This window comes from Gadus macrocephalus, chromosome 22 (assembly GCF_031168955.1).
Source record: "Gadus macrocephalus chromosome 22, ASM3116895v1".
Lineage (NCBI taxonomy): Eukaryota > Metazoa > Chordata > Actinopteri > Gadiformes > Gadidae > Gadus > Gadus macrocephalus.
This window is the reverse complement of record NC_082403.1, coordinates 598576-617832: the sequence shown is the minus strand read 5'-3', so window position 1 is coordinate 617832 and position 19257 is coordinate 598576. Positions and strand designations below refer to the sequence as shown.

The window sequence follows — 19257 nt, the reverse complement described above, 5'->3', positions numbered from 1 at the left end:
ATGGTAACGTCTCTGCCACCAGTCGGTGAGTGTAACTTGTAGACGGTCCCTAAAACAGGTAGCAGCCAGAACGTAAATGACGTTGTTGCACAGACATCAATGGCGACAACATGTGTTTGTGATTTTCTCGATGCACCGTCCTCAACATACTAAGCCCGTAATGTATTGCACTTATGTTGATGAATCCGATTGGGTGGTAAACCGAATATCAAACCGGAGGCTAACTTGCACCTGTTGAGGTGGCATGCTCCGGTAGAGCTGCTCTTTAGCATCGCGCTAACCGGTGTTTCAGTTCAAGTCGTGACCGGTTTAACTGGTGACCCTCAGCCGAATGCTTCGCTTGTTGTCGTGGCTACGCCAGATGTTCGAAATCGGGACCAGACACGTAGCTGTCCTTGCGAATGCCTCTTTGATTTGTTATTCAATAAAATGTCAAAAACATTACAATCTCATTCGTTTTTGGAGTGTAATTGGAAGAAACTTGTCACGTAGAACCGTTCTAAGCCGAAATAAATGGAAAATGAATGTTTAATGAATGACTTCGGAAATCAATGTGACGCAAGGCGATATCTCTTTGAGACACGTTTATTTACATGAAAACATACATTACGAGATTCGAACTCGTACCATTGTGGGGTAAAATATAACAATCCGCAATTCCATTCCATTGTGCCGTTGACCCACTAGGAAATTCGCCGCCACAGTATACCTACTAGAATTCGCTAATACTTCTTGAAAACACGAAAGGCAGCCAGATCAACTTGTGACCCTACTTTCCATGTAGTTATGACCATGCATTGGTCGCGTTTCTAAAAAATAAGACGCCTTTACATCCAGTTAATCCAAACCTAATGTTGTGTTGCCCTCCGGTCTTGAAGGTAAGGTTAGTTTTATATTGTATTGACCTTTTTTGACCTTTTGACCTACCCATATCAAAACACATCTGGTGTAATCAACTAACTGCCCCACACATAACACAAAGCTTATTTTCTCAAAACACCTACCCTTTGATTTTATAAATATTTTTTTAACGTACATTTTTTTTTATAAAATCAAAACGTGGGTTTTTGGAAAAAATAAGCTTTGTGTTATGTGTGGGGCAGTTAGTTGATTACACCAGATGTGTTTTGATATGGGTAGGTCAAAAGCTCAACCCTCAAAATAGATTTATAGCCTTTTTTAACATTAAAATAATAGTATAAAATCAAAGGGTAGGTGTTTTGAGAAAATAAGCTTTGTGTTATGTGTGGGGCAGTTAGTTGATTACACCAGATGTGTTTTGATATGGGTAGGTCAAAAGGTCAAGCCGCAAAATAGATGTATAGCCTTTTTTAACATTACATTTTTTTTTATAAAATCAAATGGTGCTTTGTTTTACATAGGTAGGCCTTGTATTAACACATCTAAGTTGGTTTGACACAAATTCGTCCATCGAAGCCAGTGCTAAATAGATTTTTCGAATGTGTCGAATATCCAACGTCCAATATAAAACTAACCTTACCACGCTTCAAGAGCGGAGGGCAACACAACATTAGGTTTGGATTAACTGGATGTAAAGGCGTCTTATTTTTTAGAAACGCGACCAATGCATGGTCATAACTACATGGAAAGTAGGGTCACAAGTTGATCTGGCTGCCTTTCGTGTTTTCAAGAAGTATTTGCGAATTCTAGTAGGTATACTGCGGCGGTGAATTTCCCAGTGGGTCAACGGCACAATGGAATGGAATTGCGGATTGTTATATTTTTCCCCCCAATGGTATGAATTTGAATCCCGTAATGTATCATATTTTAAACATTCATTTTCCATTTATTTCGGCTTAGAACGGTTCTACGTGACAAGTTTCTTCCAATTACACTCCAAAAACGAATGAGATTGTAATGTTTTTGACATTTTATTGAATAACAAATCAAAGAGGCATTCGCAAGGACAGCTACGTGTCTGGTCCCGATTTCGAACATCTGGCGTAGCCACGACAGCAAGCGAAGCATTCGGCTGAGGGTCACCAGTTAAACCGGTCACGACTTGAACTGAAACACCGGGGCTAACAGAGCCTGTCTCTTCCCGTCCTATTAACTGTACTTATGGGAGAGAGCCCGATTAAATCCGGATATTTTTATAAATTGGGTGTTATAGGTTTTAAACAACATGTCTGAGTTATTTGAATGACAGAAGCTCCGCTAGCTCGATGCTAAAGTGCTAACCGGAGCTAACAGCTGTCCCCTCCCGTCCTATTAACTGTATTTATGGCTATGCCTTTTTCTCTTTTCAATATGACCAAACACAATGGCCAGAGGACCAGCATCCTTTTTTAACTAATAAACAAAATAATCTTTGAGTTCTACATGTTCTAGAAATGTTCATTAATTGACAGTCCTAAATGTTTATTTTCTTGTCTTCTGATTCTTTATTACAGTATGGAAGGGGAGATTTGGAGGTACCTGGTCAGGTCTTGGTGAGCCTTCAAATCCCAGATGTGGAGACTGCAGGGATACCTCACAGAGAAGAGACTAAAGAGTCATCTCTCATTCATCGAGTGGACTCATTGGTTTGCGAATGACCACAAAGATGCTCCCATAGGCAGATTGCTGCATGGCATTCACCGCTTATTCAAATTGAAGATGTTGAAGCAGTCTTCCTTGTGGTCACTTGCCATAACAATGTCATGTGTTTTATGAAAACACCATCAGTAACATTTAAATTAAGTTGATGTGGACGGCTCTTTTTTTTGTCTGATTTCTTCAGAGTTCAGTGCCTGTTTGTGAGATATGCATTGTTTGAAAGATAAGCCTTTGATTTTGTTTAATTTTAATATGCCTTTCATCAACAGTGGTTTGGGGTTTTATAACAACAATTAAAGTGCTTAACTACTGGTGAACGATGTTGCAGAACATATATGGTTTGTGTTGATTGCATGGAAAAGGGAATAATGTATTACAAATTATATGGTAAGAACCTGGTAATACCATGGAAATGAACGAGGCTTCCTTTTACAGTACAGTTTCAGCTTAATTACTGGGTAAATTGTCGTGTTTTACTTGGTAACGTCGCAGAACGTACATAGTAGAAGTTTGTGTTGACTGCATGGAAAAGGGAATAATGTATTACAAATTATATGGTAAGAACCTTGTAATACCATGGAAACAAACGAGGCTTCCTTTTACAGTACAGTTTCAGCTTAATTACTGGGTAAATTGACGTGTTTTACTTGGTAACGTCGCAGAACGTACATGGTACAAGTTTGTGTTGACTGCATGGAAAAGGGAATAATGTATTACAAATTATATGGTAAGAACCTTGTAATACCATGGAAACAAACGAGGCTTCCTTTTACAGTACAGTTTCAGCTTAATTACTGGGTAAATTGACGTGTTTTACTTGGTAACGTCGCAGAACGTACATGGTACAAGTTTGTGTTGACTGCATGGGAAAGGGAATAATGTATTACTAATTATATGGTAAGAACCTGGTAATACCATGGAAATAAACGAGGCTTCCTTTTACAGTACAGTTTCAGCTTAATTACTGGGTAAATTGGTGTGTTTTACTTGGTAATGTCGCAGAACGTACATGGTACAAGTTTGTCTTGACTGCATGGATAATGGAATGTATCTATTATAAATTATATGGTAAGAACCTGGTAATACCATGGAAACAAACGGCTTTGTACCCAGTATTTAAGAAGATGTACCATATCACTAGAGGAAAACTGTTCCTGCAGAGTTTGTTACCAGGTAAGTAATTCCATAGTGGTAAATCGAATAAACCCTTTCTAAATGGGTGCAGCTACGAATAATAACTAAGAATAGGTATTTTATTGGAAAGCACTATGCTAATTTCTAGATAGTACATCATTAAACTTGCGCTGTTAACAACATAAACCTTGGATAAGTGTTTATAAGAATTGGTTGCCTAATTTCCTAGGAAGTACACAATATCGGAGTTATTACCAACCTAAAACAGTTACAACTACACGCTACTTAGTTGAGTTGATGGGTAATAGTGGAGGTTTTACTTAGTACTTCAGCTGTAATTCCTCTGTATTTACCTTCTTATTACCAGTGGTAATTACACAGTAATGCACTATAATTTACCGGATAATTCCTCTGTATTTACCTTCTTATTACCAGTGGTAATTACCCAGTAATACACTATGATTTATCATGTATTTGCTGGGTAACTACCTCTGTATTTACCTTCTTATTACCAGTGGCAATTACCCAGTAATACACTATGATTTACCATGCATGTACCGGGTAAATACCTAGTAATTAGGGGACTGTAAAAGGAAGGGTTACCAAGTCACGTACGTGAAAAAAATAAATAACGAAGCTCCGAATACTGATTTAAGCTTCAAATACAAATTTTCCGAACCAGTATTCAAATAATTTCAACACCTGACAATACACTGTACAGCATATTGTAATGCAGCGTTGAATGGATGAATAGCTTACATAAGGGTACCCAGCACTTTTCAGACCACACTCAAGCTTATGGTAATTGTCCCCACCACTTCTAAAAACAAACTGACGCCCTTGTATGTATGATATATGTTATGTAGCTCTGGTCAGCTGATTTGAGGGTTAGGGGTTGACCTGTTAACTACTAGTATGTTATGTTTGTTACATGTTACGTAACTCTGGTCAGCAGATGTGAGCTGAGGAGTTGTCATTAGCGTAGACATGGGGATGAGGCTTTAGCCGTGCTGTGATCTGAATATAATGTACACCTCATCATAGAACATCACTGGCCGTGGTAAAGTGAATCATATTGAACATTAAAGATGGACTTTATTAACTTCACATTAGTTTGGTGTAGTGCTGCTCATGTCCGATGCATTTCTGTTGCTCTTTTGCCTGCTGACAAAACTCTCCCTGGTTCTACACGATGTTAGAACCTGTGAGGAAACGGTCTCAGCGTACCAAACACATCGGGTACGCTCCTTACTCTAACCGAACAATATCTCATTGAGTTGTAGCTATTGAGAAAGGAGCATTTGTTTAAGATCCTGTTTCACATCCAAGTGAGGGAAGTTCTGATGTCTGTGATGATGTCATCGCCCCACTTCCTCTTCCTGTTCTCATTGTCCTCTTCTCTGCTTGTCCTCCAAATGGAATGAATACGCTTTATAAATGTGGTTACTTTAGTATGAACTGCTCTCAACCAGAATAAGTATAATAATGTGTGTGTGTGTGTGTGTGTGTGTGTGTGTGTGTGTGTGTGTAGCTTGTCTGACTGCCTGGTCACACAGGAAGGCTGTGCTTCTCTGGCCTCAGCTCTGAGCTCCAACCCCTCCCATCTGAGGGAGCTGGACCTGAGCTACAATCACCCAGGAGACTCTGGAGCTGCGCTGCTCTCTGCTGGACTGGAGGATCCACGCTGGAGACTGGACACTCTCAGGTATGGAGAGGACAGCTCACCACTCAGGGACAAAGCCTCCTACAAGGATTCATGCCGCTGCTAGATGGAGTGGTTTGAAGAGGCAGCTGTCACTCATGTTGTGTAGAACGTGATGAGACAGCAGATGATGAAGGTGAATGTTTCAACATGCTGCTCTCACTTTGATTCCCCCAGTGTGGAGCACGGTGGAGTGTGGAGGCTGAAACCAGCTCCACAGAGATGTGAGTGTCTGTTTGATTCATCACATCACACACTCACTATTGAGATGGAAAGTCCATCCACACAGCAGGAAGTGAGGTCACACCCTACTGGGAATGAAGATGATGGCTGACATCATGTATCTTAGGTCTATTAATACTGTCCACCATCACAGTTAAACCTGCTTGTATAAAACCCAGCAGGTATTACATTGTTACACTGAGGGGGGGCTGAGGGGGAGGGGGAGGGGGGTGACCGGCTGAGGGGGGAAGGGGAGGGGGGGTGAAGGGGCGGAGGGGGGCCAGGCTGAGGGGGGGCTGAGGAGGGGGGGGGGGGGGCGGGGGGGAGGGGTGGTGACCGGCTGAGGGGGAGGGGGAGGGGGGGAGGGGGGGCTAAAGGGTGAGGGGGAGGGGGGGCTAAAGGGTGAGGGGGAGGGGGGGTGACCGGCTGAGGGTGAGGACTAGGGGGGAGGGGGAGGGGGAGGGGGGCTGAGGGGGGGCTGAGGGGGGAGGGGGGCTGAAGAAGAAGAGAGAGCAATCACAAAAAGAAAGAGAATAAAAAGAAGAAGAGCAGCCAGGATCAAAGGAGAGATGTTTGTTGATGATATATTCATGATATTGTTGTTGATGTTTTCATAACGTTATTGTTGAGGTGTGTGTATTGTCACAACCCGGCTCAATGGCGATGACAAAAACGGGATAGACGGTGCATTACCAATATAAAATAAAGGTTTATTTCCATACAAAACATAACTTAACAAAACCGCCAACGAAAACCCCAAAAGGTGTGGACGCCTGCAAGGAGGGCCAATGAGTAGCGCCCACAACAAGCAATCAGCTGCTCTTTTATTCGGCTGGAGCACCGGTCCCAGGTGCTCCAGATCCAGCTGATGGCATCAGCTGATCCCCTTAAGGAAGAGAGGTAGTCAATAAGTAGGCGGGGTCGTCACCCCCCCCCCCCCATAAAGTCGGTGTCCCAAAGGGAACACCGGCACATACTAAACAACTTGACCTGAAATTATCCTCCCCAAAAATATATTAATTCAAAGACAAGACAAATCTAAGAAAGAAAACACATAACTCCACCCTGCCCATGTCATGCTCCTTTTCCACCTGACCTCAGCAACCCTGGTACCTGGAGAAGCAAATTAAGAGAACAGACAGAAGAACACAACACAAACAGCATGAAATGGCATCACTCATGGCAAAGGAGCACGTGACAGCGCGTCGGCAATGACATTATCCACCCCTTTGATATGCCGAATATCAAGATCGTATCCCTGCAAAAACAGAACCCATCTCATCAACCTCTGATTCGGACACTGCAATGACCTTAAAAAGGTCAGAGGATTATGATCCGTGTAAACCACAAGGGCGGCACCTCCTCCCACATATACCTCAAAATGCTGCAGTGCCAAAACCAGCACCAATGCCTCCTTTTCGATCACTGAGTAATTAAACTGGTAACGATTTAATTTCCTCGAGAAGAAGCTTACTGGCCTCACTACACCCTGGTCATCTCCCTGCAGCAAGACCGCGCCTGCTCCCACCTGACTGGCATCAACCTGGAGCAAAAAGGTCCGGTCAAAGCGCGGTGCCGCTAGAATAGGGAAAGAGCAGAGAACCGTCTTGACCTTATCAAAGGCCTGCTGACACTCTGGCGACCACACAAACTTTGCTCTGGTCTTCAGAAGCTCAGTAAGAGGGAACATTACCGTGGAAAAATTCTGACAGAACCCACGGTAATATCCCACCAGACCCAGAAACCGCTGCAGCTCTTTCTTCGTTGTGGACCGTGGAAACTTTTCGACGGCCATAACTTTCGCGTGGACTGGAGCTACGCAACCTTGCCCCACTACTCGCCCCAGATAAGTAACAGTGGCCTTAGCAAACTCGCACTTGGATAAATTAACAGTAAGCCTCGCCTCTGCCAGGCGCTCAAACAGCGCCCGGATGCGCTGAAGATGGGAGTGCCATGTATCACTAAAAATCACCAAGTCATCCAAATAAACAGAACACCCCTCCAACCCAGACACAACTCGGTTCATTAACCGCTGGAATGTAGCGGGAGCGTTTCTTAACCCAAACGGCATTACCGTATAAGAATACAGACCTGACGGTGTAATAAACGCCGATATCTCCTGAGCACGCTTGGACAGCGGTACCTGCCAATATCTTTTAAGCAGGTCGAACTTACTTACAAACTTGGCAGACCAAACACTGTCAATACAGTCGTCCATTCGCGGCAAAGGGAAAAAATCTGGCTTTGTGACAGAGTTTACATTTCTCATATCTGTACAAAACCGAGGTGTTTTGTCCGGCTTCGGCACCAAAATACAGGGGGAGGCCCAACTCGAGTAAGACGGGACAGCCATATCATTTTCAACCATGTAAGCCACTTCAGAGTCAAGATGTTTCAGCTTCTCCGGTGACATACGGTAAAAACGTTGTTTTATCGGCCGTGCGTCTCCCACCTCGATGTCATGCTCCACCCAATCAGTGCGCGAAGGGACATCACCGAACAGACAGGGGAACTTCCGTACCAAGTCCGCCAGCTCACAGCGTCTAGAATCAGACAAATGGGACAACACCTTGTCCAAGCTACTTAGAGCTTCAGAATTTTTTAAACGACCACACAGCAAACTGTCATCGGGCTCAGGCACCCCATCCTCATGCATCCCAGCCACTGAACTAGCAACCAGAACTGGACGCACGCCTTCCTCAGCCTGACCTGACTCACTAACACGGTTGTAGAACGGCTTCAACAAGTTAATGTGACAAAGCTGTTTGGACTTTCTCCGCCCTGGTGTCGCAATGAAATAGTTCAGATCCAAGAGTTTCTCAATGACTGTATACGGACCGGTATACTTAGCCTGGAACGGCGAACCCACAATAGGCATTAATGCCAAAACTTGGTCCCCAGGACTAAACTCCCGCTGCTCTGTGTGAAGGTCATACTTTTTCTTCATTTTGCCCTGCGACATCTGCAACTTGTCCCGTGCCATACCACCCGCCACGAACAAACGATGCCGAAACCCGTTCACAAAATCAATCAGATTTTTTGGTGGCTCAGCATCCACCCAGTTATCCTTTAACACAGCCAAAGGGCCCCTCACCACATGCCCAAAAACTAAGTCATTTGGACTGAAACCAGTACCCTCATGTACGGCCTCTCTCGCAGCCAACATCAGCCACGGGAGCCCCTCCTCCCAGTCTCGATCCAGCTCAGTACAATACGCACGCAGCAGAGACTTGAGAGTTTGATGAAATCTCTCCAACGCACCCTGACTCTGCGCGTGGTACGCCGATGACTGACTGTGTTTAATGCGCAAGGATCTCAACACTTGACCAAACATGTGGGAAGAATAATCTGAATAACCTTCGGGATGCCAAAAACCGAAATGAACTGAGTCAATGCCTTCACCACGGCTTTAGTTGTGATAGATCTCAGCGGGTATGCAGCCGGATACCTGGTACTTTGGCATATAACTGTCAGTAAATACTTAGAACCAGATTTAGCGATCGGCAATGGGCCGACACAGTCCACAATCAAATATTCAAAAGGTTGGCTTATGGCAGGAATCGGTTGCAGAGGAGCAGACTTCACACTCTGATTCGGCTTCCCCGTTAATTGGCACACATGGCAGGTTTTAATATATTCGGCAACATCTCGTTTTACATGCGGCCAAAAGAACTGTTTCAAGACATTTAAATACGTTATCCTGACACCAAAGTGCCCACTCTCGTCGTGTGCCACTTTAAGGACCAGAGGCCTGAATTTAGTCGGTACAACCAACTGGTACACAGCAACCCCCACACCGTCACCCAAAACAGCCCATTTCCGAAACAGCAGTCTGCTACGCAAAAAGTAGCCACTGGCTGCACTCTTTATCTCTGCAGCAGACAAAACACGTCCAAATAATTCATTTAAAGAGGAATCACCAATTTGCTCCTGCAGCAACTCGCTCTGTGACACTGACAGTGGAAAATCAGACAAAGACGGATCCTCAAAATCATCGTCACCAAGCTCCCCATCTGATAACCCAGGCTCAGCCTTACTCATTGCTCGTGTAACCACACAGGCTGAAAGAACCTCGGGTACCTCACTGGAACTCCAGTCAGAGACAGTACTAACCGGACAGAGCGTAACAACAGGTGAGGGAGGAGCATCAGCCCAGAGGCGGCCGCCAGCCAAGCCATTGCCCAAAATAAAATGAACCCCCTCTATAGGCAACGCCGGCCGCACTCCCACAGCTACCTCACCCTGCACGAGCTCACAATCCAGGACCACCTTATGCAAAGGCACGGGTAAAACCGTCAACCCCATCCCTCGACTGAGAATACGGTCCCCGCTGTCCGTCTCCGCGGACAAAGGCAGCACTGACTCAGTCATATAGGAATCATATGCCCCTGTGTCCCTCAAGATTGTAACCGGGACTTTAACATCGCTACCAACTAGTGATACAAAACCACTTCTAATGAAAGGAGCGTATGCTTCCAGAACAGCCGGCTCACGGACAGAGGGAAACCCATTAGAAACACAGCCACTTCCCAGCGTAGCTGCAGCCGCAGCTGGCTTAACATTATAGCTGCTCCCCCTATGTTTAGACCGCAACACCGGACAATCAGCCTTCAAATGGCCCATCTCACGACAATAGTAACAGGTTCTACTGTTGTCAACATTGCTCCGTGAGTGAGACTCGGATCTAAACATGCCAGACGTCCCGGAACGCATCTGGTCAGCCGCCGCAACACCTCGCCTGTTTCCACCCCGGCCAGCCAGAATCATTGCGGCCGGGTGTGCGCTCTCTCACATCGCCCCTATGGAGCAGCATGTACTCATCTGCTGACACAGCCGCTTCTGCAGCAGAGGCAATCTTCCTTTCATTAATATAGGTTGCAATCAAACCAGGTAGCGTATTCTTAAACTGCTCCAAAATTACTAACTCACACAACTCATCAAAAGTAGCTATATCAAGCGCAGCCAACCAACGTTTAAAATGGGTAGTTAAATCCCGAACAAATTCAACATAGGTTTGGCCACTTTCCCTTTCCCAAGCCCGAAAACGTTGGCGATATGCTTCAGGCACAAGCTCATAAGCCTTCAGCACTGCAGATTTTATTTTAACATAACTACCGCTATCAGCCGTGCTCATAGACGAATATGCCCCCTGCGCCTTACCTGTGAGGACGCACTGGAGCAGCAGAGCACAGTCCTCATCAGACCAGCCCCTCGCCGCGGAAACACGCTCAAACAGCACAACAAATTAGTCAGGATCCCTCTCATTAAACGGTGGCAACAGCTGCAAGTTGTTGATGTCAAAGGGCCGCGCACCGACCCCAGACACCTGCCCCTTCTGACTCTCAGCAGCCAGACGATAACCCTCCCACTGGCGGATCACCTCCAGCTCTATTTGTTTTTTTGCTTCCATCTCACATTTAAACCTCTCATGTTCCAACTGCATCGAGAGGAGCTCCTTTTGCTGCTCAAACGTCAGCCCCTGGGTCTGAAAAGGCATGCCTACGGCAGGTGGAGAAGCTGGCACCGGGCCAGACGTAAGGACTCCCAATTCAATAAGTTTTACCTTCAAAGCAATTTTAATATCTTCTTTACGCTTCCTTTCTATCCCGGCCACCGAATAACACTCCGACAGTTTCAACAACTGTTCCTTTGTACACTTGTCCAAGGCCTCCTCTGACGGAGCCGCCACAAACGCTTCACATTCAGCCATCTTAAAACCACCACTAGGACCAAGCAAAACACACCTTTATGCCCGAACCGGACCAGCAAGACAGCGAAGTGTCCTGACTAAACTCCCGGCTAGTCTTCATGCAGCGGGCAGTGGCGGGTACTTACGCACTAGAGACCGCTGACCCGGGAAAGCAACTAGCAAGCCAGCAACTCCCCCGAAATCACGGACATGCTCCCAAGACAATGCTTTAACCACTATGCCGCCACAACACTACCACGACCCCCGCAACGAACCCAAAGGGGAACGCCGCTATGCCTACAAGGGAAAACTCCGCACCGCACTAAGACCCACACGCTGAGGACAACACTTGTCAACCGGTTTTTGTTCATGGCATAAATTAAATGAGTGACCCAGATACTCACCCTGATCCGTCAGCCCATATGCACCATGAACTCTCCCCTTAATTACGGAAAAACACTCGCAAAATGAGCAACAACCGTTTTACCCTTAAGGCAAACAAACAAAGACACATGTGTGCCGGACGTGTGCGTCCACCGGCACCGCCCACAAAGTCCGTACTAAAAGGAGAACACCTACAGCCAGGCCAACCAAACTCCAAACTCACGTCAAACAAAATCTACACTCAACTATTGCGCAAACCGAATGGACGAGCCCCCATTTGTCACAACCCGGCTCAACGGCGATGACAAAAACGGGAGAGACGGTGCATTACCAATATAAAATAACGGTTTATTTCCATACAAAACATAACTTAACAAAACCGTCAACGAAAACCCCCAAAGGTGTGGACGCCTGCAAGGAGCCAATGAGTAGCGCCCACAACAAGCAATCAGCTGCTCTTTTATTCGGCTGGAGCACCGGTCCTAGGTGCTCCAGATCCAGCTGATGGCATCAGCTGATCACCTTAAGGAAGAGAGGTAGTCAATAAGTAGGCGGGGTCGTCACAGTATCTATGTATGTGTACATATGTATATGTATGTATGTGTTCATATCTATGTATGTGTACATAGAGCGCAGGAGAACAGTACTAGTGATGATGATGGTGATGATGAGGATGAGGATGAAGAATGGTTCAGCAGCTCATCATGTCTGGTTCTCCCTCAGATGTCTGTGACCTCACACTGGACCCCAACACGGCCCACAGACGACTCTCTCTGTCTGAGGACAACAGGAAGGTGACGCGGGTTATAGAGGACCAGTCGTATCCGTATCACCCAGACAGATTTGACTCCTGGCGCCAGGTGTTGGGTAGAGAGGCTCTGACTGGCCGCTGTTACTGGGAGGTAGAGTGGGAAGGATGGGTTAGTATAGGAGTGACATACAGAGGAATCACAAGGAGAGGAGTGGGTGATGACAGCGGGCTTGGAGAGAACAACAAGTCCTGGGGTCTTCTTTGTTATGATGATGGTTACTGTGTCCGGTACAACGGTACAGAGACAGCCCTCCCTCCCGCCCCCGCTGGCTCCACCAGAGTAGGAGTGTATCTGGACCGGCCTGCTGGCTCTCTGTCCTTCTACAGAGTGTCCCCAGGTGGAGGAGGGTCCTCAGACACACTGACACGCCTCCACACCTTCTTGTCCTCCTTCACCCAGGAGGACCTCCTCCCGGGGGTGGGGTTCTGGCGGTTGAAGGGGTCTCCAGAGGGGTCCTCAGTGGGGTCCTCAGCGTCTCTGAGTCGGTTGTAGAAAAATAAAATGGGGCGCGCCTCCTGGGGCTCCTGCTCTCCGGGGGTTCACGTTCTGGGGGGGGGGGGGGGGTCAGCGGGGTGCCTCAGACTCAGTGTCGTAAAAAAAAAAAAAGAGCTCCCACCCTCTGCCCCGTCGCGCGCACACACACACACACACACACACACACACACACACACACACACACACACACACACACACACACACACACTGAGAGCACTAATGTCTCTGTGGCAGTAATAGTCTCTCCCTCACAAACACACACACACACACACACACACACATATACACATACACAAAAAACACACACATACACACATATACACACATACACAAAAAACACCCACACCCACAGACTCACACACGCGCCCACACAAAAACACACACAGACACACGCACGCACACACACTGAGAGGACTGATCTCAGGACTGATCAGATCTCCCGACTCCCATAGTTAGATAAGCACATTTATTATTTGAAATGTATATAAAATACCTATTGATGGTTAATATTTGTATATTTTCAGACCTCACCAGTTTTGGTCTTAAGGGCTAAACACATCGACGCCGAAGCGGCACGTCAATAAGTCAGCCCCCATTATTCCGGGTGTACTAGCCCACACCGGCGCCGCCTAGCCGCGTGGCCAACTAGGCTTCACGCCAATGTTCTGTTCCCTAGCGTCGCCGCCCCTGAAAACGCGCTTTTTAAAAGCTGGTTTGTACATCCCGGGTCCCGTAGGCACCTCCATATCTACCCCTCATCACTGGATGTCGCCCTCTTTCTTTTCTACTTTCACTGCGCAGATTATACATTTTTCAAATTATTCAGCGAAAAAAGATTGAAAATAAATAAACTGGGCTGCAATAGGCTACTCACCCATTGCGTTTCGTCTCTCTGTTGTGGTTGATTGACAGGTGACTTCCTGATTTTACACTGCAGCGCGACTGTCGCGCCGCCTCCTGTTGGTGCTAGGGGCGGCTTTTGACGGGCGTGAAATGCGCCCCGCTGCGCTTTGGCGCTGGTGTGTTTAGGCCTTCAAGGGCTCTGATATCATTTTTGTCGTAATCCTGATTTACAACCTGATTTAAAGCAGATTCTATATTTTATTCATAATAACCGAGAGGTCTATGGGATAATATTGCATGTTGTCAATTACTTAAGACTGAATCTTGATTTTTTGTGTTCTGTTGGGAATCAAGCGGTCGCAGAACATGTTCAGTTATTAAAGATACGTGCACACCTGTTGATGATTTGTAAAGTCTGCTGCTTCTATTGTTTTAGTCCTCGTGTTTATTGTGATGTGAGGGACTATTTTGACTTATTTTTTTCTGTCTTATTTGTTAATGAAGCATAATTGCAATAAACAACTCAGTGGATCCAACTTAATGTTCTTGTGTGTTCAGCCGATTTCTTGTTTTATTAGTGAATAATAAGTCCATAAGTGCCTTAAGAATAATAATATATTGATCAGAAATTATTAATAGAACAACAAAAGTTTTTCTGATATTATTCTTGGACCTCCTCCCTGGGTTTTGGTTGGGGGGGGGGGTGCCGGCTGTTTCCCAAAGTGAAGGCTGCAGCCTTGCTAGGACGCGTCCTTGCTAGTCGCGTCCTATGGAGATGAGACTAGAGTGCTAGCTCGAGTGCTTCCTAGCGTTTGTAACGTTCAGACTTTGGAACGACTTGGTAGTGTGGAAGCGCTTCCGCTTCCGCTTTTTAATACTGCCTGTCCGCTTGTAGACACATGTGCGCTTATGAATAAAACATGGCAGCAATCAAGCTGATCGATATTTATTTGACTTTTGTCTGTTATGAATGCGGTCATGTCTCCTTCGCATGGAGCCTCCTTCAGGAAGTCACAAAAGCTTAGTTGTGGTTGATCGAATTGTCTTTATTAAAAGGAAAATCCATTACATTTTTATAAAACTAAGTGAAATTGTCTGAGAACTTAATTCATGCATCACATTTACAGTATGGTTGATTACTATTATGCAGGGGAAAAAAGACAGAAAGTGATAAACATGTATTTATTTGGATATATTATTTAACTGATCTGATTCATTCATTCATATATAGCCTACCTACAATCTACCAGTGCTTTGAACACATAAGTATATTATATAAAATACAATTATATACGTTCATTACAAATGACAAACATTGCAAATGATCGGTGGTGCATTTATTTGACAACATGTTTGTGCGTCACCCTAAGGTGCACAAAAGCCTCAGTTTGCTGGGCTGACCCTAAAAAAAATGATTAAACACAAACATAAATAGGTATACATAAATAATGTAATCTTGTGAGCGAGTAAATTGAGATTGGTGACAGTGGTGTTTAACACCAGCTACGTCCATGCAAAATATAGCAACGAATCATTAAGTTGCAAAAATGTTTGAAAAGTGGCACAGGTCTATAAGCTTGATTATTTGCATTAACATGATGAATCTATAAAAACCAACACGGCAAAAAATATTTCTGAAAACTTTAATATAACCAGAGAATGTCTAATATGAGGAGAATGGGCACTCGCGTTAGTTCCGGTTTTCTGGAATGGTTGCAGTAATAATCTCTGTCCACGCGGGGCGCTCGTAGGCGAGTCCAGAATGAATGGGAGCCAACGGGGTTTTATCCTCAGAATCCACTTTTCTCACAATGTAATTTTTTGTCAAGCAATTTGAAAGTTGCGTTCAAAAGGTGGGGCTAAAATAATAAACTCAGCAGAATATTGCATTTTTTATGGTCACGTATCTGTTCTAAAAAGGTGTTAAAAAAATACAATGACGTCACACACTGTAATACTGTCAGAGCTTTACGGCAGTTTCTGAAGCCCTTCAGCATTTCCCGCAACAATAATACCAGCTGTTGGAGGTAAGGCTTTTTCTTGCTTACTAGTTACAGAGTTTTATTGAGCTAATGTAAAAAAAAGAAATGCGCGAATGTTTTTCATATGTATGTAACTTAGAGTGTTTTTTTTTTATCCTCACTAGTGCCGATGATAAAGCTTTTTTTTTTGTAACGATTATGAGCCATTTCTTTCTCCTGAAATAGAAACCTGGATTAGAATCATAATTTTAAGACCCCATCAACTAAGTTTACATCAGTAAACAATTTCATAGAGAGCAGTGTTCTGTTGTACTCCTCCTCATGCCTCTTCCTTTCTTGATCTCTACAGTTGGACCTTGATGCTGTGACAACGGACAAGTCTTCTTCCTCTGTCCTTTTCCCCTGCCTCTGTTCTGTATGTTCAGTGTTGTTAAATCATTTATCTTTTTTTTTATTATTTACTATTAGTTATTGTTCTTATTGTGTTCTTGTTATTGTGATTTTTGAATAAACTTGCCTGTTGCAATGTTAGTATAATGTTTGTATAATTAAGCAATAGATCACGCCAGGCTGTGGTATGTGCTCATTATACCACTGTTAAGGGGCGTTGTCCGGCCCCGACACGCAGCGGAGGGCCGGCGACCCCCTTCACAGTGGTATAATGAGCACATGCCACTGACTGAAGTGATCTATTGCTTTTATACAACGGTTACTGTTATGGCGAAACGAAAGTCATAGACACACTACTGTTACGCACCTGGCCTAGGGGCGCCAGGCTACACAACAAAAAGACGGGAGACAACAGCTGCACAACTACCAGAAATAAACAAGTCTCCAACCGCACAAAATGAACCAAACAGCTACCGTACTGTACTGAAATAACCAAACCTAATCAAATTAACTCAAATTTAAACAGATGAATTCAACTCATAACAATTAACTGCATCTCCCCAAAGTCTGAATAACAAGCCTGTAACATTGCTTTGTCTACTCACCGGACTGTTGACCAAACAATGGAACGACGGAACCTCCCGGAAAGATTCCCAACTGACGTCACTCCATTCACAAATCCAATACAGGAGTGAGACTAAATTGACGCTCCAAACTCACTGTACAAACAACTTATTGGACGAGCCCCCACTTTGTTACGCACCTGGCCTAGGGGCGCCAGGCTACACAACAAAAAGACGGGAGACAACAGTTTCCCAATCAAAATAAGTATTTTAATCAAAGCAAACCAATCCAAGTGCTCAACTTATAATAAAAGTATGGGATGTGGAAGTCAGTAAGTCCGTAGTGTGGAGTGTGTATGCATGAGTGGATTATAGGTGTGTGTGTTGTTTTAACATAAGTGTTAAAAGGTGTGCATGGCTATGGAGCTGAAAAGAACAGAGAGGGAATGACTGGGGAAGCAGACTCTTATAGGGCGTTGGCACCCGGGCCCAGGTGCACGCCAATCCCTCCTAATGACCAATTAAGTAGGCCTAGGTCTCTGCTCCCCAGTCCTAGAAACCAATGTAAGACACAACATACAGGGAACCGTCACACTACATTTAAAAATAAACCAAGAAAGTCAAAATAGCCGTTTTATTAAAGAATACAAAAAAGTAGTCCCTCCTGGCTGCCGCTATGCATCGACGGTCGCTATGCAACACACTTTAGCGTCCCTCCGAGAGAAGGCTCCGATAGAGCGGTTCGCCGGCAATTTATCCTATGGAGCAGTTCACTCGCCGTGTGCCTAAGCTTTCGTTAGTCTCTCCATCGCCTTGCTCACTCCCGAAGTAACAACATTTACACCCTCTCCATCATCCAATGTTTTACTTTGTAACTGTTTCTACTTCCAGGCGCGGAGTGATATGCAAACTTTCACAAAATGATCGGGCGTCATAGCAGTTATGTATACGCTCATTATACAACAGTTGGGAACCAATCAGATCGCTGGATTTAGGTCCCCCGTTGTATAATTACTGTTATACAACTGTTACTGTTTCAAGACCATATTTCTCATTTAACAAACATGCGTAGCTTATAATGTGTTGCAGGGCAGAGCAATTCTATTCAATGGCTTAAAACAAACCCATCTGTAAAGATCAGTGAATGCATAGCAATCAATGACCAGTGGTGTAGATGGTTTTCGCTCTGTGCAAGCCCAAGTAGGTCCTACAAAAAAAGAACTACAGTAATAGCAGATGTTGAAGTTGTTAAATCGTTAACAAACAATTTGTATGGAACAATCGGTTAAGGTAAGTTAAGTGCTTGAGTCTCGACAGTCGACACTCGCGATTTTACCCGGGCGCAGCGCAACTTTCCCTACCAGGTGCAGCCTCAGGTAGCCATAGGACCATTCATACAGGAGCAAGCAAGAACGTTACCTTTTTCTGTCCTTGGGAAACGAAAAGACGGACAATCCGTTTCCACACAGCCACGGTGTCGGTTGTAGAAAGAAACCACAGACAGACGACCGGACACACTCGTATGTGCCGTCACGCTCCTGTAACTAGCGTGGACAAGACCGACAATCTCCTCACCGGCATGACTGAAACTCTCCACATGCCCAAACATATAATGGTTTTACCTCTTTGGATGATTGTATCCTCCCTTTGGAAAAATCCTATCATTATCAAACTTCTTCACGAAAATGTTTAGTTTTCTTTGCATGAAAAGTTATCATTTGGGGCGTGACTTCGCCGCTCTGTAGGTCCATGACTAGCCCTAGGCTAACGTCTTGCCTAACACTTTACCCGGGATAACGTCAAACTGTTGCCGTGTTAACGGGACTAAACACCAACCGCCGCAGTGTGGGCAGCTGGGGCTGGGGGGGGGCTGCGGGGGGACGGGGCGCGCCACCCCTCCTCGTCCCAGCCGCCGGCGTGGCCGTCGACGGGCCAGACGTCGGAGGGCGGCGGAGGACGGGGTCCCCGAACGGCGCTCCAACGGCCCCCTACGACGGATCAGGTGGGGGCCCCGAAGGAGGTGGTCCCCGACCACACCCCCAGGGCTCCTGCTGACTCTGGGGTCTGGCAGACGAGGGCCTTCGCTAAGGATTCTGGGGGTTCTACTGTTCTAGGGGGTGGGACCGTTTCGGGGCCCTCCTGGGTCATTAGTGGTTGGTAAACTAATCAGGGTTCATGGGTTGGGGTTTATCGATGTCGGGGTGTGTTGGTGACTCTTGTGTTCATGTTGTGTTCATTGCACCATTACTGAAAGTGTTAGTGTGGTTGAAACCTGAATAACATTAAGAATGATAAACAGTGGGAGGATTTATTTTACACTTTGATTAATTTAAGCGAAATAAGGTAATCATTTAAAATAAAAATAATCACATCTCGAAGTCTGTGCCTTCCTGTGTTCAGCACTTGGGTCCCCACGTCCTGTTCCATAACAAAAACCTTCAATGGGCGCCTGTTCCTTCTCCCTTTAAACCCTTTATTTATT

The 19257-nt window shown here is 45.2% G+C and overlaps 1 protein-coding gene and 1 long non-coding RNA gene across 14 annotated transcripts in view; both read left to right on the top strand.

The window, feature by feature from the left end:
- LOC132451613 (NACHT, LRR and PYD domains-containing protein 12-like) overlaps positions 1-13008 on the top strand; it is a 62041-nt gene extending 49033 nt beyond the window's left edge. For 12 of the 13 annotated variants that reach the window (XM_060044200.1, XM_060044196.1, XM_060044195.1 and 9 more), the window contains 3 exons: positions 5225-5398; positions 5573-5619; positions 12414-13008. In XM_060044200.1, the coding sequence (XP_059900183.1) occupies positions 5225-5398; positions 5573-5619; positions 12414-12994 (802 nt within the window). In that variant the 3' untranslated portion in view covers positions 12995-13008. Of the gene's footprint in view, positions 1-4593; positions 4717-5224; positions 5399-5572; positions 5620-12413 lie in introns of those variants that run through there. The other variant, XM_060044207.1, reaches the window with a different exon arrangement.
- Positions 13009-13101: 93 nt separating this feature from the next.
- Positions 13102-14492, top strand: LOC132451632 (uncharacterized). The gene is made up of 2 exons (XR_009524154.1): positions 13102-14295; positions 14430-14492. It is a non-coding gene; the product is annotated as an uncharacterized LOC132451632 (long non-coding RNA).
- The last annotated feature ends 4765 nt before the right edge of the window (positions 14493-19257 follow it).